At 48.2% G+C, this 26251-nt stretch overlaps 2 protein-coding genes across 3 annotated transcripts; both read left to right on the plus strand.

Annotated features, from left to right (window-relative positions):
* Positions 1–1081: 1081 nt before the first annotated feature.
* On the plus strand, positions 1082–7054 carry MLN (motilin). Its single transcript, XM_075722552.1, is given in 6 exon segments — positions 1082–1198; positions 1525–1529; positions 2711–2843; positions 4240–4348; positions 5891–5956; positions 7032–7054. Coding segments are annotated over 6 exon segments (453 nt in total).
* A 3018-nt stretch (positions 7055–10072) lies between these two features.
* On the plus strand, positions 10073–22078 carry LEMD2 (LEM domain nuclear envelope protein 2). Of its 2 annotated transcripts, none has more exons than XM_075722584.1 (11): positions 10073–10361; positions 11559–11714; positions 13056–13096; positions 13802–13877; positions 15145–15221; positions 15870–15949; positions 18304–18449; positions 19533–19634; positions 19726–19828; positions 21031–21260; positions 22047–22078. In XM_075722584.1, exons 1-10 carry the CDS (start codon positions 10109–10111, stop codon positions 21179–21181), a joined length of 1185 nt encoding a protein of 394 aa, XP_075578699.1. In that variant the 5' UTR covers positions 10073–10108; the 3' UTR covers positions 21182–21260; positions 22047–22078. The 2 variants fall into 2 exon arrangements, with proteins under 2 accessions (XP_075578699.1, XP_075578698.1); XM_075722583.1 differs by lacking the exon at positions 22047–22078 and adding an exon at positions 10874–11474 and having other exon boundaries at positions 10109–10783; positions 11514–11714; positions 21031–21858.
* Positions 22079–26251: the final 4173 nt, after the last annotated feature.

Raw genomic sequence — 26251 nt, forward strand, 5'->3', positions numbered from 1 at the left:
TGCAGCAAATGGTACATCAGGCTGGGTCACCCAGGGCGATGTCCCAGTGCAGCTGATAACTTTGATGACCGAGCGTGGGTGGGCAGGGGGGAGATGGCACCGGTGCTGCCCTAAGCAGTGCCAAGGGAGAGGAGAGGAGAGGGGCTGCAGCTGCCTTCGCTCGCCGCCAGCCCTCCCCTGGCCTGGCACACAGCGGAGGGATGTGACTGGCAAGTGCTACAGAAAGGGAATATTTATTAACTTCCACTGGCCTTTGGTTCAATACTAGCTGATATTTATGGGGAATCTAATTTAGGGGTCAATTTTGACCTAACAATGTCTTTTCAATAACGTCCAAACCAAGAGGTTTCTGAAACTAATTAAGGATCAGGCTCCAATCAGGTAGAGTAGTTAAGCTGTGGGACCAGACTTCATTAAATTTGTCCAGAGAGAATATTTTAATATTTAAAGAGAACATTTAATGTTTACGTAAGTTCTCTTCTGACGTGAAGTCGCTGTTAAATCACTTCAGAAGGTAGCTTTTAAAGCCCTTTATACTCGGCTTTTATGGATCCGGGCTGGCAAATGCCCTTCCCAGCTCTCTTGGACCCAATGAGGCTTATTAGAAGATTCAGTCCACCAAGGCAGGTTTTCAGGGGTGAGGAATATGAAAACAAAATTTAACAAAACAGCAGTCTTAGGGTTTTTCTCTCTTACAGCATCACTCTGTCTCCCTTGCTGTCAATGGAATTGATGGAAGCATTTTGCTCTAGATGTGTGCGGGTCTTAAACCAGTACGGCTGGAGGGCTAAAGCTTGCAGAACAGAGAGAGTCTTTAACAGTACTGAAGGGCTGGGCTTGAAGTCTCTGGAGAATATTGCTCAAGAACAAATCTGTTTACAGAAAAAGGTTTGAGAGGAGAATTGTCAGTCAAGACACTTCTATTCTCAGCTCAGGAGCAACTGGAAGAGTAAATATACCTCTAGTTAGCTGGTGGATAAATTAGATCGCAGCTGATCAAAAGCCAAAGGGATTTCTTGTCAAATGGCCACCTCCACTCTCACCCTGGTCTCTTCTTTCCTGTGTCATTCAGACTCTCATGATGGTTTCAAAGAAGGTGGTGGCCAGTTTGCTTTTGGTGTACATGGTGTCTATGCTGGCTGAACAGACCGAAGGCTTCGTGCCCTTTTTCACCCAGAGCGACTTCCGGAAAATGCAGGTAACCCCAAGAAATGTACTGCAGGGGCTGGTGCCCTGAATAAACCAGGAAAGGTGTTTCTTCCTCCCTCATCCCCCAAGCTCTGCCAAATCACACTGTGCCACTGTCGTCCCCATCATCTGCCCCTTCTGTTCAAACAGGAGATACTATGATACTGGCAGTCCCTCACTCGTCCCAAAGTTAAGGGCTATGGGAGAGGGCAGAGACAACTTTTACGACGTGAGACTAGAAAGGAAGAGCCTGGACTCCTTTACATAAGAACTAAAAGACCTGTGTGGGTTATCATCTGCAGCTAGTGGGTCTCATTTTTCTTTCCTCCATGCTAGTGGCTGTAATTTTTATAAAGAAGCTGCAGCCTCCCATCACCATACTGATGGGTCTTTTTGTTGTAACAAATAATTAACCATCCTCCAGATGGTTGTCACCTCTGGGATGTGCAGAGAGGAGAATGTTTTTTCTTTTGATGTGAAACTAATACTGTTGAAAGGTGTCAGGCAGGCAGCCTCAGAGACTGCATCTTCTTAAACACAGCCAAAGTGAGCTTCCCCCGCACAACACACCCATTGATTCTGGGGAGAAATCTTGTTTCCAAAACCTATCCTCTCGCTGGATGGCAATTGCTTTTTGTGGGGAGTACAGGCATCCTTCAGCCTCCTTGAGGAAGATGATGGGGACCCACGCACGGTCCCCAGATCGATTGTTCATACATCACAACCCTCGTAGCTATGTGTCTGATTGAGGGTCTTCTAGATGTACGTGGGTGAAATCAGTCTTCCAAAGGCTGCCTCCTCTCCTCCGAGCACACGTTCAAACCAAAGCAAGTGCACAGCAAGCAGTCTGTTTGACACTGAGCACGGCCTTCCCTGCATTTTACATCTCCTGTCGTGTCTGTCATATCCCAAAACAGCTTTGGCTTTCCTCTTTGGGCTGGGAAGAAAGGGAGGGTCCTGAAGCCAAGTTTAGCCCCATAAATGGGAAAGGACTGATATTACAGACCTGTAAGAAAGGCTGGTAATACGCAACGTCTCCATTTGCAATGAGGCTGTGCAGGCTTTTATTAAACTTCATTGCCATTGCCACAGAACAGAACCAGGCCTTTAGAATAGCTCTGTAAGGTCAGTATACTTGGCTACCACATCCTGCTGACAGCGTTACCTTGCACAGGTCAAAGAGTCATCTACGAGCGTCATGTTTGCTACAGGTCTTTTACATGCAATCCTGTAACCTGACCTTACACCCAACATTGCAGCCTCTGCTGCATGTCAGAATTACAGCCCCCAAGGCCATGCTGACCACAGCTGATGGGTCCCTTCCCAGTGAGCTGTGGCCCTGGGGAAGGATGCTGTGTTGGATCCGGGCAGCGGTTAGATCTCCAGTCCCTCTGGTTTTGTGCCCAGCTCCACAGGCTCCTGGCTGCTGGGCATCACACTGTTGATATGGTGCAGAGCAGGTTTAGTACCCGCACAATGCTGCGTCCCAGCATCACTGCCCTGTTTGCTCTCTACTGTGAAGTTGCAGGAAAGAGAGAAACAAAGGAGGGCAGAAGAAATCCTTGACCTCTCTGCAGCAGCTGGAAGAGGAAGGCTTCTCTGAAGCCGGATTCTCTGAATCCGGTGCAGATGTCAGCAAGTTCAAGACCATCTAGGTATGTTGAACCATGCAACTCTAAGGAGCCCATGAGGGCACGCAGGTGGACAAGTAGCCCAAGAGTCAGCCCACAGGGCCTGGCCACAGAGGAGCGTTTGGTGGTGCTGCATGAGAAGGCAGCAGGTGTTAACAGGGAGCTCACAGTCAATATAAAGGAATACCACCCGTTTCCTGCCAGGCAACTGAGCAAGGTTGTGTCAGAGAAAGGTTTTACCTCCATCCTATAAATTATCTTGGACATTCAGCAGCTTGGTCACCCCTCAGACCAGCCTGGCTTTCTCCCTTAGGAAGATGGAAACAACACGAGGTCTTTCTTTGCCATTCAGTGAACACCAGCAAGGCAGGAATTTGCAGCTCTGCTTCAGCTCTGGGTTTAACTTGTCACTTTTTCACCCAGCTCCAGATTAGCTGCCTGGTGTCACCTCTGATCTCACAGTCTCTGCACTGGCAAGACCTTATTTATAAACCTGGGCCCATACAGCTGCACCCCCCCAAAGTCTGTATACAGAGCAGAAAATTGCCCATTTTAGGCATTTAAGTGCCAGTGTAAGCCCTCATAGGCATCCTTACCTGGTTATCCAAGTCTGAAAATTGTGCTTTTCCACTTGAATACAAGGAATTCTTTGCCCTGGCTGCGCAGCTGCTCCTGCAGTGAGCTCAGCCATTCTCTCTGCCAGCAAAGGGAGTGTGTAGGTCCACCCCAAACTGCAGGATAGACTGAGCAGGACAGGCAGTAGGACTAGCTAGGCTGGAATTTGGCCAAGATGCAGGTTAATGTGCAACTACTCTCGCAAACGTGGTGCACCAACAATCAATAACAGGATTTAAACAGCAAGGATTCACAGTTCAAAGCATTAAATAACTGGCACATCTCAGTGTCTAACACCCCCCCGCTGCAACCACCAGCCCTCCTGTGCCTCCAGCCATGACCGGAACAACTCTATTTACTTCAGGTACATCTGAGCCACAGCTGGCTCAAAGTCAGTCAGTCTGGAGGGAGGATGATGTCTCATCCGCAGCCTTTACTAAGGCAGGGTGCTTCACCAGCATCAGTAAAGCTGATGGCTTGAAGGGACAAGGTGTGAGATAGTGGAGGATTATAAGGTTCAGAAATTATTTTCTTCTTTACAGTCTCTGTTGCCAGGAGGTACCTTTATCTGTGTTTCTGAGTCAGCCCATAGATGATCCAATGCATGAAAACTTTGGCACTCTGAACAGCACAAGATTGCATTGACTTAAAAATGTTGTTTTTCCCCGTATAAGGATCATCCTCTTCCCTTCAAATCAGCCCTAGACCCTCTACCGACTTGAGCAAAGTGGGGCCAAAGCAACCCAACCTGCCTCCCTGTGCTCCCCTCTGCTTTTCCTTCTGACTTTTCTGGCTTCCTCCACAGCTAGCTGTTCCTGTCAAAGCCGGGATGTGGCTCACCCCAAGGCAGCTGGAAAAATACCAAGATGTCCTGGAGAAACTTCTAGCAGAGATGTTACAGGACACCCCAGACGGTACTGTCAGGAGGTTGAGTTCTGCCTTGGGAATTCTGCCTTTCCCTCCTCTTACCAGCTCATCATCGCGGAGGTATTTATATTCCTCAGGAGGGTGTTTGTGTCATGTTTGCTCACTTTACAGAGTCCTCAGATACCCCACCCGCTCTCGTGTACAGGCTCCTCTTCTGGGAAGGTTATTCACTCTCTTAGGGTGCTGTCTGTGTCCTAGAGCCGATATCGACTGTTAGCAGCATTGCAACACTTCCCAGCAGCTCTCCTTGGTGCTGCTTCCCACTTCCCTACTCCTCCTCCCAAAAAGTCTTCAGTCTTCAGGGTGCGATTTCCAACAGAGCTTATAATGCAAGCTACACCTGCGAGGCAGCTCAGCACCTGCAGTCAGACCTGAGCACCTTGCTCCCTGCACAGGGGCTTAACACTCACAATTACAGCTAGAATTAGCTGCAATTCAAGGAGCTGCGTGCTAACAAATCCAGCCCTGGGCTTTGCTCTCTAGTGTATTGGAATTGCAAAAAGAAATATCCAGGGGCAGTATGTGATGCAGCTATTCCTGCCTGCAGACTTGGGGGGTGGTGGAATGGGTCTCACTAGTGTTATCTCTGGACTTTTGTCTTATCTGGGCTTAAATGTCCCAAACAAGAGGGTACCCTGTATCCCTGTGGGAGTTGTTATTCCACTTGGGCTGTGCTGATTTCACTTTGCCTTCTAGCTTTTTAGTTGGGGAGCTGAGGAGGAGGAAACAATATATAAAACCAAGGAAAGACTGAATGACAAATTTAAGGACACTTGTTCTTTCCTCTTTTTTTCTTTTTAGCTGACTGATATCTGCAGAATCAGAAGAGAAAGCGGTGTAGCTTGCTAAAGCTAAAAGACTCCACTTATGTAAATGAAATCTGTAAAAGAGATTAACAACAAAATCTGAGGTGAGATAATAAAATGCGCAGTATAATTAAATGGAGGATTCGTGTCTTCTTTTCTGCATGCCTCTCAGCCAGATGGCAAGCAGCAAGTGTGGGAAAGAAGAGAGGGAGGGTTTCCAGTTCTAGAGAACATCACCGTCCTTCTGAGAAGTGCAAAACATGTTGCAAAGCCCGAGTAATTAATCTTTGTGGGCCAATAAGTTTTAGCCCTCCCTTTTGGCAATGAGAGAAACTGTGGCAAATATTTATCGGATCTCCTAGCCAAACTGGCAACACAAGTGTGGGATGAGGAGTGTTGGGTGGGGGACGTGGGTGTCCCTAACCAGGCTCCTCGCTCTGGACGCGGGAGGGCACTCTCTCCCACACTGCTGGGAGCAAGCAGGAGCCCTGATTTGCAGTTCCTACCTGTGCTCTTAACCCCCTCTTGCTCACTTAGGCAATAGAAATCTAAAAAACATTGTGAGGAGCACCTCTTCCATAGCTATGATGCAAACAGGCACAGCATGTGTGAAACAAGGCAGTGCTCTGGCCTTATTTCTGCCTCTCGAACAAACCTAGAGGTGAAATGGTAATTCCACTTGAACGTGTTGCTCTCCATTTGCATACCTTTGGCTTATTTTAGATCCGCTCCTTTATATTGGCAGCAGGAAATCCAACATATGTAAAGTAAGGACGGATGAGATCAATGGTACGTATGTGAATATATCCAATTTCAATCCAATTTTATCCTCCCAGCCTAACACAAATTCTGTTCTCACTGTGGCTCATTTAAATAGCTGTGTTTGTGCTACAACCACAGTATGCTCTCTGCTGCAAGCCATCCCTTAGGAGGAAAGAAATCTCCCAATGTATAATGCAACATCCAGCACAGAGTGGATTCCAGCTCTAACATTTGATTCAAAGGCATACTCCTAGTCCATGGACCGATCAGCTCAGTGTAACTCAAAGTTTGCAGGGATTATTGCTGAGGCAGGTTGAGCTATGAAATCATTATAAATGAGTCTGAGCAGCTGGAAGATAGAAAATAATACGTTCCATTAGGCTGAAAGTGAAAGCAACTGCATGTATTGCTAGGCTATAGGAGCTCAGCCAGTGCAAATCAGTCTGCAGCGGAGTGGTATTCATGGGAGATCCAGCATGGAAATCACTGGAGGAGCTGCACCACATTTACACCAGTGTCCAGCAAGATCAGGGACAAGACCGATTGCTTCAAAGCAGGCACTGTTGATGCATTCCTTCTGAAAGACCCAAACCTTTACTCCGGGTTTAAATTTGCTCTGCCATGGGAAAACAATCAGAGTTTCCCCTTGAAGGGCAAACTGCTCCTAAAAGCCCTACATGAGCTCCACTGCAAGTCAGAGCTGTCTCTATGACTTCCCTACTTGCCCAGCTCTTTCACTCAAGTGTTTTCCTGGGCTGCCAGCTCCCCTGTGCCATCCAGGAAGGAATGCTGCCCAGTTACAGCAAGAAAGAAAGTGAACATGAGCTCTTGGATTTGCTTCCTGGACCATTTCCCACCAGGGTGATGGTGGGGCTGATGCTGCGGACACTTCCATAAGGAGATCCACCAATGTGACTTTGCAGGGATATCTGCCTCTGCTCTTACATTTTGACCCAGACAAGCTGCAGCAGCAAAGGTCTGCTTTTACCCTGGCTACTGGTTGTGCCAATGGCTCTTCCCAGCTGACCCAGCTATAAATGAGCTCAGGGATGTATGGCTGGTTGTGACAGCAACTGTATGAACCCCCTGTCTTGTCCTGCAGCAACAACCGTGCTGTCCAAATAGGCACCAAAGTGCAAGGGGGCCTTCAGCTTTTGGAATTAAATTCCTTCCAGCCTCAGGGGCTTGCGTAGTGGGAAAGAAGCAGATATTCTTCTGCTGGAAGGGGAAGATGGATGGACCCCAAGCATCCTCCCGGGCATGGTTCCCACTGTCAGGGCTATATCTCCTGTTAAGAAGTAAAATGGTCTCCAAGTTGCAGGACAGATGTGTATCCCCAGTGCCCTGGAAGGCTGCTTTGACAGCCAGCAGCACCTAAGTTCATGCCTGCAAACAGGTAGGAAGATCTTGCTGCTCCAGAAACCAAACAAGAGTTTTGTGGCAGGATGAGCAGACAAACAGTTGGTGGGAAGAGGCAGGGAAAGGAGAAGGAGAGAAAAGAGTGATATCAGCGCTGACTTTCTAACCTAATAAGAAGCTCGGCAGTCTGAGGACATGACATATGATCGGGAGGATGAGAAGCGGTGTTCTTAGGTCACACCTGTGCTGCGGCTGTGAGTGACAGGGTGTTAAATTGGCACAGTTGGCTTCCAAGTAAGATTTGGCACTTCCCCTGGTGACATATGCAGGACTGTCGTCCAAATGCCATGGGATAAGAAGAGGGGGTGGGATGGCGGGTTTTCTTCAGCAGCCCCTCAGTCAGGGCTGGAAGGGTTCATCTGCTGCCCGTGCTTTTCGGGGTGCAGCACGTTCCCTTCTTCAGGCACCTTATGAAGATGGTGCAGATCTATTTCTACCCCTCTGCTTACACCAGTCCTGTCTTGATACTTCAAGAGGAGAAGCAGACGGCACGGCACGCCTGCTCTTCCCATTTGATATCTGAGTCACTGCCAGCAGGCCTAAGGCAGCTTCTGGGCTAGCAGGGAAGGTGGAGGCTGTCCCCTCCTTGCTGTCCTATCTTCCCACATCCAGCTCAGGATATTTACAGCCAAGATATTCGAGAGCTGCACCGTGGGCTGGGAAACTGGCTTTTCACAGCCGAGTATCTCTGAGCATCACAGCCCATCTGCAGCATCAGCAGGCCTGCGCTCGCCCCAGCAGCCTTTGCTGCTGCCCAGAGCTGTGGGGATGACGAAGGGGCTGCAAAAACCAGAAACTCCACTGTCAGCCTCATCATCAGCACTGTGGGCTGGGTGATGAGAACATATAGGTGCTTTTCCTTGGGGCTATAGGCTCTGTCATGTCTGAGAGACAGAGGGCTGTCTTCTGTTGCCTTTTCTGTGGTGTCCAGGCACCTTCCAGGGAAGGCAGGGATGGTCTTAAGGGTTGTCTTGCTAGGGAGAGGGGTCACGGATTTCTCTCCACAAAGAAGAAGCATCTGTTCCCGCTGAGCATCAGCACTGCCAACTTCCCTTCTGTGAAGGAATCGCAGCTTTTCCCCAGCCTTCCAGTTCTCAAATACCACTCCCATGTTCTCCACTCTGAAGGTCATGCAATGAGGCTGCTGGGTCAAATTCTGTCCTGGTGTAACTTCACTGACATCCAGAAACACAAGAAATTGAAGGGTTCATTTTTTTGTTGTTGTTGTTGCTGGTGTGCTTTTTCTCCAAAGCAAGAGGAGTTCACTTAATTCATGAGCTTGTATCAGCTCAGCCTTAGATGCCAGCATGCATCTGCATGTCTAGGCAGAGCTTCTCCAAACTGAAAGCTGTGAGCTTACAAAAACTGTGTACTAAGAGCATATTCTAATTCTGTATTTACATTAGACACCACTCCAAATTATTAGCTGTCAGTTGTGCTTTCCAGTTAGTGAGCAAGGGAGGCTCAGCTTAGCACGTTCACACTTCCCACCGGAACTGCGTATGCTCTTTTAATGGGCTCCCTGGCCTCTACTAAGTGTATGTTTGTTGTTGCTAACCAGATTAACAAACCTCAGCATCTTGTTGCTGCTTTCTTGCATAAATCAGGAAGAGCGAGGCAAGGTTTGCCTGATGCCCTAAACAAGAAGGGCACGGCAGCAAAGTGAGCGTGAAAGGAGGGGTATTCCTAAAGAAGTTTTTATGTCGTGAAGGCACAGTTTAGCATCTCCAGCTTCATGGTAGCAAGCGGTGGGGCTCCGTGCTGAGCTCCTGGAGCCCCCTCCAGCTCCCGCTTGCAGCAGATCCTGCTCCTGCAGGACCGCCAAATTTCCACCGCTCTGGTATCATGCGTCGATCATAAAAACGGCGATGCACGGACAGTCTGCACGCATTCATCACTACTTTTTCATTATCTTTAATTAAATTCCGATATTACGCCACAGTATTTCAGCCACTTTCATTACTTTCTTTATAGGTGGCAGCAGGAAAAAGCAATTACTGTAGATCACTACCTTGCCAAAATAAATTTTCAAGTTGACGCTTGGTTTTGCCTTTTTAGGCTGCAAAGTATGCAAGGAACCTCCTTCCCCGGCAAATATCCCAAGGACCCAGATCCTGATCCTGCCGAAAGTGGTGGCAAAGCTCCAACCCGCTTGACAAGTGCCAGTTAAATGACTGTATCTTGGCAGTGATGAGAGGGATGAGGAAAACGTGCATGGGGGGGGTGGCAAGTGGCTGGGAAAGACACTTATTTCTCCTTGTAAATGTCCCTAAAAGTGTCAAAACATCAGTGTAGCTCGGTGGGAGTGCAGTGAGAGGTGCTCAACAGCCCCCGCTTGCTCCTGAGCAGGGTCCCCCAAAGTGATGGGGTGGTGACGCTGGCCGGCCCCAGGTGCTGAGGCTGCTTTTGCCCTTCGCTTTCTCCATTTCTCCCCTCTTTCGCCCTCCTGATACCAGCAACAGCTCCCGCCCGGCACCATTCCCTCTGCGAGCGGGCCCCTGACCTCCCCAACATGGCGGAAACGGCGACCCTGCCTTCACAAGATGGCGGGCGCGGTATCCGGGAAGCCGCGCTTTCCCTCGACCTTCTCAATATGGCGCCCCGTCCCCTCCTCCCCTATCAATGTGGCCGCCGGAGCCCCGCATTTGCCCTTCCCAAGATGGCCGCCCGAGAGGCTGCGGCGGGCCCCTCCCAAGATGGCGCCCGCGCTTCCCTGCTCGCAGAGCGCTTCCGGCGGGGCCTGGTGTCAGCGCCGCGGCCATGGCGGAGCTGACAGACACGGAGCTGCGGAACGAGCTGATAGCGCTCGGCTACCGGCCGGGGCCCATCACCGCCACCACCCGCAAGGTCTACGTGAAGAAGCTGGGCTGCCTGCGGGCCGAGGTGGCGGCGGCCAGGCGCAGGGGCCGCGGTGCGCCACCGAGCCCGGCCCGCAGCCCCGCCAGGCCGCAGCAGGCCTCGCCCTCCCGGCAGCGCTCCGGCTTCAGCGCACCCGTCGGGGCCACACGCGACAGTGAGGAGGAGGAGGAGGAGGATGAGGAAGAGGAGGAGGAGGAGGAGGAGGAAGCGGGGCAACAGCCCGCATCCCGCTGGGGGACGTCTGGGGAGGGAGGCGGTCTGTCCTGGGGGGACTCCCGGGGGTCCCCCCCGGGCCGGGGCGGAGGCCTGTCCTGGGACAGCTTCGGGGGGCTGAGCCCCTCGGCGCAGTGGGGGGTGTCTGTAGAGAGAAGTGGGGGGCTTGGGGCTGGGCTGGGGGTGTCCCGGGGGGGGCTTGGGGGGCTGAGCTCCCCTTCCCAGTGGGACACGTCTATAGAGAGAAGTGGGGGGCTCGGGGCGGGCTCGGAGCCATCCCTGGATAGGTCTGGGGGGCTGAGCCCCGCAGCCCAGTGGGACACGCCTGCGGGGAGAAGCAGGGGGCTCGGCACAGGGCTGGGGGCGTCCCTGGGTGGGTTTCGGGGGCCGAGCTCCACATCCCAATGGAGCACGTATACAGAGAGAAGCGAGGAGCTCAGCGCTGGCTCAGAGCCCTCCCTGGATGGGTTTCGGGGCTCAGGCTCCTCGTTGCAGTGGGGCACGTCAGCGGAGAGAAGTGGGGGGCTCAGCACTGGGTCGAGGCCGGCCCTGGACAGGTTTCGGGGGTCGAGCTCCACACCCCAGTGGAGCACATCTGCAGAGAGGAGCGGGGGGCTCGGCATCAGGGCTGGGTCGGGGACATCCCTGGATGGGGTTGGGGGGCCGAGCTCCGCGTCCCACTGGGGTGCCTCCACGGGCAGGAGTGGGGGGCTCAGCTCCAAACCCCTTTCCAGCGATGAGATTGGGGGTCTGAAGTCCAGGAGCCATTGGGGCACATCGGGAGGAGGAATTGGGGGGCAGAGCTCCCGAGCCCAGTGGGAGACAGCGGGGGAAAGGAAGGGGCTCTCCTCTAACAGCTCGTGGAGGCGGGAAAGCGAGGTGACGCCCAGCACCCACTGGGGCAGCTCGGTGGGACCTGGGGGGTTGAGTCACCAGTTTGGGAGAGGGAAGCAGGACTTGGCTTCCAGTGTTCGGAAGGAGGCAGACAGGGAGCTGAACCCCGGCAGCCGGGGAGGGGGCTTGATCCGGCGGTTCCCATGGAGGGCTACGAGCAGTGCAGGGCAGGCCTCGGGGAGCTGGTGGGATGTGTCAGGAACAGGACAGGGAATAACCTCCCGCACTCGCTTGTTGCGGTCAGCCCCCAAGCAGCGGATGGAAGGAAAGGGCAAAGGCTTCGAATACTACCTCTCCCAGTTCCTTTGCCTTGCCAGCTTTGTGCTCCTGCTGATTTTTCTGGGCATCCTCGTGGTGAAGATGATTGGGTCAGGCTGGCTTGACAGGAAAGAGGAGAACTGTACGTGCATAGGTTTAAACCTGGTTGTAAACTTTATTCTTCACCTTTCTTTTCTGCTTTCCCTTTATTACTTCCATCGCCATCACATTTATCATTCTCATCGCCATAACCTGACATCTCTGCTTCTGTCCCAGTTTCCATCTCCCCTTGCCCATGGGAAACCTTGTTAGTCATGCAAATTAAGTGTGTGCTTTTTTTCAAATTAGTTTGGCCTTCGGTTCTTCAAAACCATGGGTTTTACGGAGAGTGACATTCTTGCTAGGCCAAGGATGTATTTTATGATTGTCCATTGTGTAACGTAATGTCTGTGTAATTGCCCATTGTGTGTTTTAATGTTAGCCTCTGCAAAGCATGGCCCTTCATGGCCTCTGTCCTGGCCACGTGAGAAGTACAGCGGTTGAATCGGTACTTCGGCACTTCAAGCGTGGCAGAGCTTTAATGAGAACTGAAAAGGGGGGCTTCCCCGTCACCCAGTTTTTAAAGCAGAGTTCCCCAGCTAGAGCAGGTGGAAATATTGTCATTTCATGGCTTTGAACCGAAAGAAGGGGTTTGGGGTGTGCTTGGGAAGGCGCAAGTCCTTGAACTCAGCACACTGTGCCTGTAGGTGTTCGTGCACTTTGCATGGGCTGGGAACGCTGTTTCCTGCTTTCTCAAAGTCAGAATAAAACTGTCCAATGTCACTGAGTTTCTGATGCACCCTTCCCAACTTTGTTAGATAGTTTGAAACCAGTGATATTTTGAAGCAAGAGATCTTGCAGCACAGCTGCAAATTCTTTAAATTCTCAGGTAGTTAAGATTGCTAGAAAGTACTGCATGGTGGACCAGTGGCCGGTGTATATCCAGTTGTCAGGGCGGGAGGGAGCTGTTAAAGCAGAGGCCATAATCTGCAGAGCTAACAGCTCCAACTAAAATAAATCCTCTGCTTTTGCCTTGAGGAGGCTTGATTTAAATCCCTGTTATCACTGTGATATTTCAGGTGACCATGGCGTGCAGCGAACGGCATTACTAGATTGTAAAAGATCAGTGCAAAGCAGTGGGTAGTAAAGGAGCGTGAAACATCTACTTAAACGGGAGCCGTTAAAACATTCAGACCCTGGTTTTTACTTTCCAGCTGAACAGGGTTCATCATTTGCACCCGTTTTATTTGTTTTGCTTTCAGGGCTGCCTACCGAAGCAGCGCTTTGAATGCGCTATTTGCATAGCAAGGTACTGTGTAGAGTGAGATTAAGAATAGCAGAATCAGGCTTTAAAGTAGAGCCTTCTTTTAAAAAGATAATTACTTTCTTGATCAAAGCTCTTGTTTTGCAGCCAGCTAACTCGCCCTCCCCTTCTCTCTCATAGTTAATCTCTTGGCTGTGGATTGTGACAAAAGAACGGATGATGTAAGCATATCTTTATTTATCTTCAGGTATTGTGGGTAGGGGATTCTCACAGAAAAGTAATTATTCTAGGTAACTTCCACTAGTATCAGTATCGCTGCAAAATTATTAGTTCTATCATTTTACAAAAAAATTTTGACTTGATGAGCTGGAATTAATGGGCCAGATTAAATTACGACTGTATGAGACTCCAAAAGATAAAAATTTAAATTCCCAATTATGTGAATCAATTTCTGTAATAGTTGTAACAGAAGCGATACTGGTTTGCAATAAAGCTGTGTTCAGCTTTAACAATGCAAGATTTAATCCTCCTAATTCCCTGAACTCCATCATAAAGCGTTTGTACAGCCCTGTTCCTTTTATCATAATGTATTATTAGGAGAGAGGAAAATTTTGTATTGGATTCAGAGTTACGGTTAGCCTCCTGTGACGTTCTGGAGGCAAAGAATCCATCTGTGGTCGGTCAGGTGGGCTGTCTGGTGGTGCCGTCTGGGCTGGGGGTGTCGGTGGCACCTTCAGAGGACACGCTAGCTGGCTTTTGACTCAGGAACTGTAGATGTTCGCTACAGGTGTGTTTAATTTGAACTAGTGGTCTGTGACTGAGCCAAACCCCGCTGCTGGTATTTTGTTTTGGTATTTTTAGCTAGTCTGACCACTGTCCTGTTGCTGCCGGTCTGTTCATGTTTGTTACCTGTTTCTGACTTTCAGTTCTGTCAAGCCAAACAGAAGGACATAATAATGAACGTGCTGCACGAGTTGTATAACTACTTGTCCATACAAGCTGGTAAGTTCCAATTGTCATTATAAAACACTTATGAGCATTCAGCAAACTGCCTCTCCCAGCTGTCTGGACATTTTTAACCTCAGTTTGAAGAGAGGGGTTTATGGAACAGTCAGTTCCACTTGAAGAGCTCTGAGAAAGTCAGGTAATAGAAAAATAGAAGAAGATGTGTTTATTTTTATTCTGAATAGTGCTTAGCTAATGCACTCATATCACTGTGCTCTTGTGGAGTGGTCCTTATTTGCACTTGATATATTGGGAATTTGAGGTAGAAATACTCAGTTTTACCATTCTTTTCTACCAGCGTCTTGAAATTGTCTTCAAGACACTCAGAGTCAGTAAGTGTAAGCTGATCTGTTCTTACAAATAAAGTTAAAGCAACTTAAGAAATTGCCAGCTCTCTGCTGAAATGTGGCAGCTGGTTATGTGAGTACCTCTATTTTTTTTCTCGGTGCAGAGTAAGACAGGCTCTCTTAACTGAGGAGCTAACCAAGCACAGTAGTTCAGCCAGTCTCTCCTGTGTATGAGCAAATTTGGTCTGTAACTAGTATTTTGTGATGGAAAAGGCTGCTAGAAATTCAGTGGATGAGTAGAAACTTGTTCAGCAAGATGTCTAACAGTGTTAATCAGTAAAAGTGCTTAAGTTCCATTTTCTAGATTTCAAACCTCAACAAGACTGAAGCCTTTAGATGCTTAAGCTTCACAGCGTTTCTAAATCTTTCCAAATCAGACTTCAGCACCTGCAGAATTTCCACCAGTTCTACATAGTCTCTCAGCACATTTGTTTAGTCAACTTTGTGAAGGAAGATTTAGAAGATTTAGTTCCTTGCCAGCATTTCTCTGCCTGGGTTAAAAAGTAGAGCTGCGATTTAGGCTCCTTAGAAGCATTTTGAATGCTGATCATTAACTCCAGTGCTGCAGTCTTTGATACCTGATGGAAGGAGCCCCTCTGCAGGTCATTAGGTCAGAGAGGTGGTTATATACTCTGCAAGAGGGAGAAACAGTATTTTTTTTCCCTCATTCTCTGTTGAGTAGCTCACACACTGAAGCATGAGGTTTGATTGCCCTTATCCAACCTATATGCAGTGGCTGAGCGTTTTATTAATAGTCATAATCTTATCTGTCTTCAGTATAAATCTTACCTTGTAATCATTTTGCCCAAAGCTATAGCCAATTTTAAAGGATAGCACTTCCAGCCAGTTCACTATATTTCTGAACTGTTCGAGGGCTTTTTTTGAAAACACTATTTCTATCTGACTTTTTTTACCAGGTAATTTTGAATGCGGAAACCCTGAAAATCTAAAAAGCAAATGCATTTGGGTTAGTGAAGCGAGGGATCACGTGCTGGTGAGTAGGCTGTGAACAGCTATTGTTATAACATAGTGCTTAGTCTCTTATAAGGCAATAAATAATAGATACTAAAGCAATTCACCATCTGTTTTACTTCCTCATCCTGTTTTGATTCTTTCCCATATCTCTAGCTTCCCCTTTGGCCAGTCCTGTTCTCAGCAGTTCTTTTTAAAGTAATCTTCTCCTACATCTCTGATTCAGCCCCTGTAAATCTAACTTAATGGTTTGTTGTTTCACCATAGTCATCAGTCTTCTGAAACCAGAAATTTCCCTGGATTGAGGGCTGGGCAGAAGAAGGATTTTTCTATACCCCAAAGTGTCAGAAGACAGACTGCTTTGATCTAGCATTCCATTTCTTTCATGGTAAACTGTCAGTAAGATTATGTTGTATTTAGTGGTTAGTCTTAACAGTCTGGGATAGTGTTATTTTAAAGTGCTTCATGCATCATCTACCATAGTCAGAAGACTCTAGTCCAGACAGACCTTCAGATTTAGTTCTCCTTCCTCCAGTTTGCAGAATTATGATTAGAATTAACCTAGGGACAGACCGTATAGAATGAATTCTCCCACTGCTGTAATGAAATGATGTTATTCAGTATTTTAAATGAATGGAGAGCTAATCTTCTTACGGATTCTTTTGAACAGAATATAACTGGTAGTTCCCCACAGAAGTTTGAAGCTGCCTTGCACTGGATACTAAACAGTAACAAGGATTTAGGAATATGGTAAGTGGAAGCCCACTGTGTCAAAGTTATGTTTCTTGGTGTTGGCTGATATGTAATTTGACATCTCTGTGGTGGGCCCTAAAAGCTCCCATACGTCATTAGATTTTAGAAGATAATCTGGGATTGGCTTTGTCAGCGCTTGCTAAGCAAGCTTCCAAATGAAAAGTACAGTCCCGCAGCAAAAATTGGCAACTGAGCTCATGCCCTGGGAGTCTGTTTCCCAGCCTCTGCACTGGGGGACATTGCGTTCGCGAACACGCTGTCTTGCAGATGAGGCATAAATCTGAGGTCAGCGCTGTTTATGGCTGTCGAGTTATGTTGTGCTTCCTGCAAGGTTTAGAAGTGGTGGTCCTGGTGTCCTGCCCATGGTCCTGCGGCTACTGTACTCTTGTTAAATTTGCCCATATAGTCACTTTTCCCAAGACACCTTTTCTTCAGTACAGTTACTGTAGACAGAGCTTCAATATTGTGTGGAGCTGCATCCTTTGACCAAAAGGTTTATTGGACAGCAAAGCACTCTGTTCAGTAGGTAACATCACCCATGCTTTGGGATCCTTTAGAGCAAGTCCTGATGAGGAGGAGAGGAAAATGGATTGTTGAATGGTATCTTTTCTTCAGTGTCAGTTGTCTTTTTGGCAGAACACACAATACATGTTAAAATGAATGGTCTGACTGTAGGGTGTTGGTTGGTCGGTCATCGATGCGGCTTTTTTCTCTTGGGTTTCTCGGCTAGCAGTCTCTTCAGTACATGAGAAATAGCAAAAATACTAGTTTTTTCAGGTAAAGAAATACATCATTCAGTCCATAACCTAATGAAATACTGTTATCCAGATTCCGCAGGCATCATTATCTTCCTCCGGGAAGTGTGGGCTGCCTCCAGTCTGTGTTAACTCTGAAGTCTAACATTTGTTTGCATTTTAACATTGCTAAATGTATCTCTGATTAAATGAATTGTAACAGTAGTAATGCTGGAGTTGGTGGGCATAGCTTGTATGAATTCCCACTGCTCGATTTTTCTCTAAAAATTTCTGCAGCTGCTGCTGTGATCTAAGGATCAGACAGCGTCTACTCCTTTGATTGTTGGTGTGCAGCAAATTCCCAGGACAGGACATAGTTTCCTTAGCGGCAAGTTTGGATTTGTAGGTGGGCTGGGATCCAGAGTTTTCAAATTCATATTTTTATACAGGAGCACTGCTCATGTCAGGAGCCGTGTGATACAATATACTCCCATTTTTTTTATTTTCATAATTATCAACTCTGCCGGCTGTTCGCCAAATGGATCCACTTCCACAAAGTCTGCATAGTGTGCAGAATGAGTGTTCCGCATGCTTAAAAACCTGCGGGTGGCATTTTTAGCAAACGCTACGTGAGATTATTTTTCTAGGTGCTAGTCTGAGAGGCAGAACTGAAAATGAGCTCTGCACTGGATGATTCTGCTGCATATTTTAAATATTTTCATGGAATTTGGATTGTAAATAAGACAAGGGGGTGGCAAACAACTGTGTGTCTCCAGCTACTGTAGAATCCAGTAACCAAATACAAGCTGTCAGCAGTTTGTGAGCTGTGCACTAGTAAATTGAGAAAACGTCTTTGTCTAATAGGTTATTCATTGCAAACCTAGAATGAATTAGGAGCTTAAAAAAAATAAAATCCCCTTTAGTCCAATTCCTCTGAATCTGATGGCTCGCACTTGGATTACTCGATGGCTGTTGGCTAAAAATATCTAATAAGGAAACCGCGTCAGTGTAGATCTGTATATAAAGAAGTGAGTTAAAAACGTATCGGATAGCACAGCAGGTGTGTAGAAGTGATTTTGCAGGAGGACGTGTTATCGATTTTGCCCTGAATGCTTTCTGAGGGTGTGTCTGTTTCTCGCTGCAGATACAGTTGATGCGTTGTCACTTTTCTAGCTAAACTGTTTATGTTCATCTGTACTGAGGAAAACAGCGCAACCTCCACGGACATTCGCAGTCTCCCTCAATGCTCTCTGCAATTGCTGATGAGTGACTCAGTAAACATTTCCATTTCTCTGTGCTGGGAGGTGGGAATCCAATTTAAAGTTTAATCTTCTGCATGCTGAGAGGTGCTGTCAGAGAGTCTGCAGAGGGAGACTTCAGTTTACCAGTGGGAGTTCCAGCCCTGCTGCCTTTTCTAAAGCCATATCCATTCCTTGCTAAGCAGCCAGTCCCAAAATGTTCTGGAAAGACAAGCTGCAAGGATGTTGTTGCATTTTCTGTGTGGTGTACAGAACGAGTTACTGCATCTGCAGTCTGTTTGTTCTCCCTGTCTTGATTAAAGACTGCAGCTGGAGTGTCTGCTCTTTTCTGTGAATATTTTCTGCCTCTTCCCATCAGGTTGAAAGGCAGAGACCTTTCGGAACCAGTTACCAAAGTGGAGGAAGTGTTCTGTCTCGAATCGGCCCATCCTCAGATGGGGTTCGGCTGCCGTTTCCGTCGGGCGGTGGTCACTGCCATTATGAACCTTTTCCTGTTTTTCTGGAGTAAGTCATTGGTGTTAGTAATCAGCTTCTCCCCTTGCTAGCTCTAGAGATGAACCTGCGTGCGCACACACATTCTCCCAGCCATATGAAATTACTAACAGAGGTGAAATAAATCTTCTGATGAGTTAATTTCTAATTAACCTTTGCTCTGGCAGCAGAGGGAGACCTGTAGACCTGCTTCTGTGCTGTCAGTGCTTAACACTTACTTTAAATCAGCAAGCTGATTAGCTACCTGGGTATTCCTCAAGTACTCATGACTATGGTCTGCAAAATAAGTATGGTAACCTACCTAAAAGATTTGGATTTTTTCTTTCTTTTCTTGTACTAAGCTGCAAAGTCTTCTAGCCTCTTTAATAATGACTTGTAGCATTTCAGTGTTAGAGGTTTTATTGGAATAGTCTGTCATGCCCCAGCTGAGACAGAGGTCTTACTGAGCGAGGTGATAACGAGAGATGAGTGTTGACTAGAAGAGTTTATAATCTAGCCAGACAAGGTAGGGGTGAAAGTGGGTAGTTATGTTTATTGTAGAGACTGAGATACTAAAGTTAGCTCATGTTCTAACAGGGGCATTTGTCAGTGCTAAACCTTCAGTATAGATCTCCTGAATTTCGGGCTGGTGCTGGAGCCCCAGGCTTTATTTCCTTATCAAGCAGCTATCTTCGGAGCAGTGGAGCTTGACAGTCTTCCTAAGTGATTATTGTGGGGGAGGCCTCTAGCAAAGAGATAGCTCTGGGACTTGGAGAATTGAAGCCCTGTGGTTGTGCTGAGGTTGCTGGCGGGGGCTGGGGGGCGGGGGGGGGGAGAAAACCTCAGTGATGAGGCCTTCCGACCGCCTCTTCCCACATGCATGCGTGCTCTTCTGCTGCAGGTGTTATCTTGGTAAACCTTGGTACTCCAAGGTTTTTGTGGGGCACAGTTGCACTGGTGGACAAAATGAATTAATTGGGTTCAGTTCCAAGCAGCCCTGGGCAGCAGGGAGTAAAAGCTGCATCTGGGGAGAGGCAGTGTCAGAAATAAAACTGGTAGCATCCAGCAAGTACACGTCCGTCAGTTATTGAATTCTGTTTGTTTTTATTCCTCTAGGTCTGATAACTCTTTGGGGAATCCTGATCTTCCTTAAGCATCGCTGGCGGAAGATGGAGGAAGAGGAACAAGCCATGTATGAAATGGTGAAGAAGATCATAGGTAGAATCCAGTAGCTGTGTAAATGCAAGTAGCCCAGTTCTTCTCTCTGCCATGTTGAGGTCTCTCACCATTTTGTCCTCCTGCCCTCCAGCTGTTGTCCAGGACCACTATAAGGAATGGGAACGGAATTTGGAACGTTACCCCTATGTCGGCATTTTCCACGTTCGGGACAGCCTCATCCCTCCTCAAAACAGGTGAGCTGAATTTTATTCATTAAGGAGGGCTGTCAGCATGATGTTATTCAGCTCAGCTAAAAACTGCAGTTACGGGGCAATGGACCATGAGCAGACAATTGATGGGAAGCTGGACTGCAAGAAGAGTCTGTCTGGCCTTTCAGTTTATAAAGGATTTTGACATAATTCAGGCTATGTCTTAACCTGCTGCAGATTAATGTGACAGTCCTGGGGCTGATATTTTGTGCAGTCACACAGGTGTATTGTCATTGTTCTGTCAAACAGTAATTGGATTTTGTTTTGCTTGGGCATGGAGCATCTGATTTTCTCTCCTTCATCTAACATGTGTAGGATGCTATCCTCTTTCTTAGCCGTTGTACCTTATTCTCCAGACGGGTGCTGTGCTTTTCAGAACAAATCTTCCCATGAGTTGAGTAGGGTTTGGGGCTCTTCTGAAGCAGGTGTGTATGTTGCTGCCTGGGAAGTTACCAGTTCGAGTTGGGCAGCTTTGAAAGGGAGATAATAGTGAGATGGCTGGTCCTGGTGCTTTTTCAGAAAGGAATTGTGGTTGAGATAGTTGCTCCATGGATGGTGGGGCCAGAGGGCTGCAGCCTGGCTCTCGGGGGTTTATGTGCCACTTGCTCCTTCTCTGCAGGAATGTGTCTTGTGTTTTGGTTAAAGGCTACTTTGTTCTCCTAACGGCACAGAAAGCTATGTGTGCTGCAGAGTCTTAAACATTCTCACCCTTTATCAGTCACGATACCACTAGTATGAAAAGGAGTTTTTTTGGCTGTTTTGAACCAATCTGTGTGTGTGTGTGGTGCCCAGAATTACTAGACACTGACTCAAAACTGGGGTGAACTCTGGTTTGTCCTCCCTCATCTGAGATCTCTCTGCATGCAGGAAGGGTGAGGGCAATTTGCTAATCGAGTCCCTTCGCAATACGAATTGAGGTTGAAATCCAGGGCAGTCATCAATTACTGGTACTGATAGAGGGTCTTGTCTTCCCCCCCCCCCCCGCCCCCAGGCAGGACCTGTGTTTTCATGTCCTGGCCTGAAATCCCTTCTAAACCAGAATTCTGGTTTAATCTCCTTTACTGTCTGCACAGGGAACAGGAGGCAGCTAAGCAGTAGCTTGATCAGCAGCTACAATTGCTGTAAGCAGGACAGCACAATGAGGATATGATTCTAATTTATGTTCTTTTTGTTGCTGTTTCTTGCAGAAAAAAAATGAAGCGGGTCTGGGAGAGAGCTGTGGACTTTCTGGCTTCAAATGAGTCACGGATTCAGACAGAATCGCACAGAGTAGGAGGAGAAGATATGCTTGTGTGGAGATGGACTCAGCCTTCTTACGTCTCAGATTCAGAGCACTGAAGAGGAGCAGAAGTCGAGCAGCTGTTGATAAGGACCTCTGCAAGGGGACAGTCCCTTCTCTGGTGGTGGGAAAGAGCAGGTCATGGTCCTAATCTCCTAGGGCTGGGGATTGCGTGCATCTGTTTGCTCTTCTTTCTGAAAATCTTCATGCACAAAAATTCAGGGCAATAATTTTGGCTTGGAAATAAGATGGGCTTGAGCTGGTGGGAAGCTAGAATTGCAACAGAGTTAGCCTTCTAGCAGATATCTGTAGGCAAGCAAACCTAGAACAACTTTTTAAAAAGAAAAACAAATGCATACCTAATATCGAGGGACTTAGGATCTCTCTGCCAAAGGTTGAGTGTTTAAAATTTGACCTCAATTCTGCAAAGGCCAACTGGTGGTAACATCCATCAGGGAACGTGTTTAAAGAAGATTAACATTTCCCATGGAAACATTAGGGTGGCAGTTAAGATGCATTTTGTTAAAACTTGTTTTTATCAGTACAAAGACAGTGATGAAAGCACTTGCTGCTTCCTAAAAAGGAAAATATTTGTGTCAGCTTCACCCTTTAAAAGTGGGGGAGAGGGGGAAAAGTCAGGTGAAGGTAGTCCTAGAGGGAGGGCAGCCTGACGTGCCTTGGTGGTTTGGGACGGGAGAGTGGTGGTGACCCTGTTATACTTTATAAGTCTGCTGTCTGTGTGCTTTATCATTTTGGGGGGGGGGGGGGGGGGGGGGGGGGGGATTTGGGTGGAAAATAAAGGATCTAGGAAGCTTCCAAAAGCGCTTTCTTGTGGCTACAGCCAAAGGGACTGCTTCATGGGCTATTAAAGAGCAGCTTTGGAAAAGGCTCTTAGGGCTGAATATACATGTTTCTCCTGGGCAGCTGCAATGTGTGTGCTGTGTGTCGGAGCGGAGATGTACCACGCGTGGAGTGGCGGTACAGGGATTGCCAAGGCAGTGTTCCTGCAGCCTCACAACAGCTCCAAGGAGCAGCGCTCAATCCTCTGTTCGTGCTGCAGGCGTCGTATTTTGTATCTATAATCATTTGGTTACTTAAGTTCCTTTTTACGTCCAGCAAACGAGTGTTTGTTTCAAAGTAAATAGCACCAGTGTGTGGCAGTTTAGGCAAGGCAGAGATACTGCTAATCTGCTCTTCCCAATATTGTAAAACAGCTGTCCAGCTCACCACTGAGAGAGCAGGGACCAAATTAATTTCTGGCATTAAGCTAGTAAAACCTGCAGAGAGAAGAGCTGGCGTTGATTTGAACCCTTGTCACCAGTGGATGTTGTTCTCCTTAGCATCGTGGGTACAGTGTGAGCGCTTGCATTCGTCTCTGACGCTGGATGTACGGAGAGCTTCCTCTCCAGGCTCTGGGTTGGCTTAGGATGGCTGCCGCAGCCCTGCTCCCCGCTTCGCAGGCTGGTGATGCCCCGTACAAGGTGGATTCCTTGTGCCAGTCCCTGCTCACCTCCCGGTGTGAAGTCTGCACTTCTCTGACCCACTGCTGGCTCTGGTGGGGTTTTCCACCTCTGCACCCCCCAGGCTGCTGCGGAAGGACTGCAGAGACTCCTTACATACCTCCTGCTCCTGGTCGTCAACCAGAATGAGTGGAGAGAGCAGATTTCTCCAGGAACAAAACACGGGCAGGTCTTTCCCATTAAATGGGAAATATCCTATATGGAGTTGACTCTCACCCCATATTTTCTTTTTGGTTGCAAAGGCAGGGTGTTTGAAGAGACGAGGAGTCTCAACAGCTCTCTTCAAGACAATGACCAGCTTCTTCCACTGTTAATAAAATAGGGGATAAAGTGAAGGCAGCCTTGATTCTTCTAAAATGTTGTAACAAGATCATCACTGCTGCCATAGGAATTTTTGCAAACACTAGCACATACATTTTTAAGCCTTTTTAAAATATTTGTGGGGTTTGGGTTAGCTTTTTTTAACCGTCCAAATCCAGAACTGAAGAGTCAGGCATTGCAGTCATCTTTTTGCATTAAACATGTTTTTGTAGAATAAATTTCACTGGCTTGGTGCTGTTTATTACATGTTCAATTTAGCTCTGTAAATCAATATATAAAATAAATTTATTACAAATAATTTGTTACCTTTATTTTTATTGAGGAGTCACAGATTGTTCCAAGTGCTTTTGCTCAGGCAGATCAAATAGATCCTGCTCCAGGGAGCTCACGGTTTCTAAGAATAAAACTGAAGATGGCGTGGGGATTGCATGACAGCCTAACCTGACAACGTGGATCCTTGTGACGCTTGGTGATCTTGGCGCAGTAGCCAGCAGTCTCAAGTGTTTGGCTGCAAATTAAATCTGTGTTTCGGGAATAGTTGGCATTAAGCAGAGGTGTGTATGAAAAGCAGTTAGCTTGTTTAGCTGCATTTTGACGAGATTGACAGCTTGGAGGGTTGTGAAACTAAATATTAGTTTAGCAGGTTGATCAGTGTTCCTGTGGCCCGTAATTAAGCAGTTATTTAAAGCGGGGAATGGGATGGTGCAATAAGGCTGGTAACCAAGTGAGGGTGCCTCAAGCTTCGTGTGTTTTTGCACTTGTTCTCTGAAAGCAGATCCCTGGCACGTTGGGTGTCTGAAGTCAACAGCCGCTGCAGAAAATCTTGACTCTGGTCCAAGCTGCTAATCCTGTGTGTGGCGGCATCCTCAGGCCATGGTTCGCTCGCCTGATTTTTGGGACGTGATGTGAAATGCCAGGTGACGGTATAGGAAGGCTGGGAGGTAATGAGGGTGTTGGATACGGTGCTGGGTGGGATGGGTGTCCCTTCCTGCCCTTGCCCCCAGGCTGTTGCTTGTCACTGGACACATCGCTTCCCTCCTTGTGTCCCAAGCATTACCACACTTTAAGCAAGGCTGTTGGAAAGCACTGTAAAAGGGGGGATATTTATGTCAAGGAAAAAGGCAAAAAGTCAAGTCTTAAACTATTTACAAGGTCCCCAAGGTTTCCAAGGTTGCCTGGTGAGTAGAAGACACATAAGCACATCTTGATGGCAAGTCTGAGTTGTCTTCAGGGTCCATTTCCTGGAGTGTTTTCAATTCCTCTCTCACCTGAGTGTCAGTGACTCAGAACGTGTGCTACCGCGAGTTTCAACTTCTTCAAAGTCTGCTCCTGAAACGGCACGAGTAGTCCATGAATCATCGTTGTGTAACTTCTGTGGACATGGTTGACTCACTCGTGTTTAGTTAGAGAAATGTTTAATTAATCTCATAATGTAGGTCTGGATGACAAAGGGGGAGATTTCCACCGGCGTGGAAGGAGGTTGGCTCCGCGGCTGCCGTGGAAGTCAGTGGGAGCTGGCTACCTCCGCTCTGGCGTCGAGTTGTTGCTAAGGTATGGGAACAAAAGGGAAGCAAGGCTAAATCTCTCCTCTGAACCTGCATTCCTGTTCGGATGCTTTTACCCAGTCTAGGTTGCTAAGTTACAGCTGCAACATATTCAAGGTTAGGAAATAGTCTTCAGTTTGGCGTAATTACATGTGCCAGAGGATGTTTGCTTTCAACCAAGCTGCCATGATGTTTTCTGCGATAGTCTTCCCCCCGTGTCCCTCCTTTCGTTTGCTATCTTGAGAGCAGACAACTACTTTCATGCCACGCTCGCTGCCAAGCTCCTGCTTGCTCTGTACAAACTGTATTGATAATGTCTGTGCTACTAGCAGTTTTCCCAGAACTCCAGGTCCATTCAAAGAAGAGGGGATAACTGGGTTCATTCCCCTGCCCTGCTCTCCTTACAACTTGCATTCACTCAACCAGAGTTGCTGACATCCCTCTCCCACTCTCTTGCAAAGTATTAAGTTTCTATAAATAAATTCCCCAATGGTGGGCTGATAAAGCCATCGCATCCCCTTACTGTCAGAAAGGAAAATATGTACCAACAAGGAATCTAAAATAAAATTTGCCCTTTATCTTTTCATTTCCTGCTTCCATTTAAAGCTTTTCACATTAAATGTTTTGTCTCCTGCTGACATGACAGCTGATGCTGTGCCTTATTTACGGGGCGCAGAGGCAGGGCACTGTGCCAGTTCTTCTGGAAAGATCAACGTGAATCGGAGAAGAAAAAGCACGGCCAGTGAGTCCTGCCCGAAGGCCCTCTCTCCAGCACGGCCCCCGTCCGAAGCGATCGCTCCCCAACGCCTCCCCCAGCACTTCCACTTCATTCAGCCTTTAAAGAACAGCCTCCAGGTGGGTGTTGCGAAACATTTTTGTGCACGTTAATGAACGGACCCTCACTACAGCAGAGAGCGAGGTGTGAGTCCTGTCCCCGCCTCCCTACCCCTCGGAGGGCTGCCGGCAGCTGCAGAGCAGACCCCAACACGGGGACCAGACCTCTGCGCTGCCCTCAGAGTAGCACGGTATTCCGGTAGGAACGCTTCTGCCAGGCTGGCGAGGTCTGATGCAAAGCCCACCGGGTGTCTTTGAGTTGGCTCTCCAAGATGAGGAGAACCCCAATGCGTTGTGGAAACCTTGCTTGGGTTGTGGAAACCTTGCTTGGCTTCATGCTCGTCTTCCCCAGGGGCCAGAGCGTGGGCTCTGCGCTGCAGGAGCCCCCCCGTGCTCCCCCTTCCCCGGCTCCTGGCAGAGCAGTGGCTCCCCAGGGATGTGCTCTCGGGTGGCAGGAGGACACCGGAGCCGCTGCTGATCTCCCCTCTGATGGAGGAGACCGCCTGCCCTGTGTCGCTTCACAGTGACCTGCTGTAGGGCCGGGTTCAGTGTTTACCTCGCTGCTCCAAAACAGCTCCTGGTATCCAAACAGCAACGGCAGAGGAAAACAGCCTGGGGTGCAAGGAGCTGCTGGCTGGGGGCTGGGAGCAGGGCTGGGCTCGCAGGGTGCGACTGAGCCACTTCCATGTAAAACAGCTCCAAAATGGGTCCCCGGGGGGGGGTCCCCATGCTCCCTCCGGGAGAGCAGCTTCTGCTTTGCTCCCGGCCAGGGTCCCAAAGGTGCCGCCAGCAGCAAGGACGCCTCGACAAGGGGTAACCTGTGTTTGCCAGCTGGCAGGTGAGGCTCCAGCACCCGCCAGCAGCACGAAGGGCATTGCCATCCCGGGGCTGGCTCGGGGTGAGGGAGCGA

Source organism: Pelecanus crispus, chromosome 17, assembly GCF_030463565.1.
Source record: "Pelecanus crispus isolate bPelCri1 chromosome 17, bPelCri1.pri, whole genome shotgun sequence".
In the NCBI taxonomy this organism is placed as follows: Eukaryota; Metazoa; Chordata; class Aves; order Pelecaniformes; family Pelecanidae; genus Pelecanus; species Pelecanus crispus.

Excerpts from the sequence above, each read along its gene's own strand:
- LEMD2 (XM_075722583.1), top strand. The coding sequence starts at position 10,109 with ATGGCGGAGCTGACAGACACGGAGCTGCGGAACGAGCTGATAGCGCTC. Across the intron at positions 11,715-13,055 it reads TGACAGGAAAGAGGAGAACT|TTAATCTCTTGGCTGTGGAT; the intron begins GTACGTGCATAG and ends TCTCTCTCATAG. Across the intron at positions 15,950-18,303 it reads AACAAGGATTTAGGAATATG|GTTGAAAGGCAGAGACCTTT; the intron begins GTAAGTGGAAGC and ends TCTTCCCATCAG.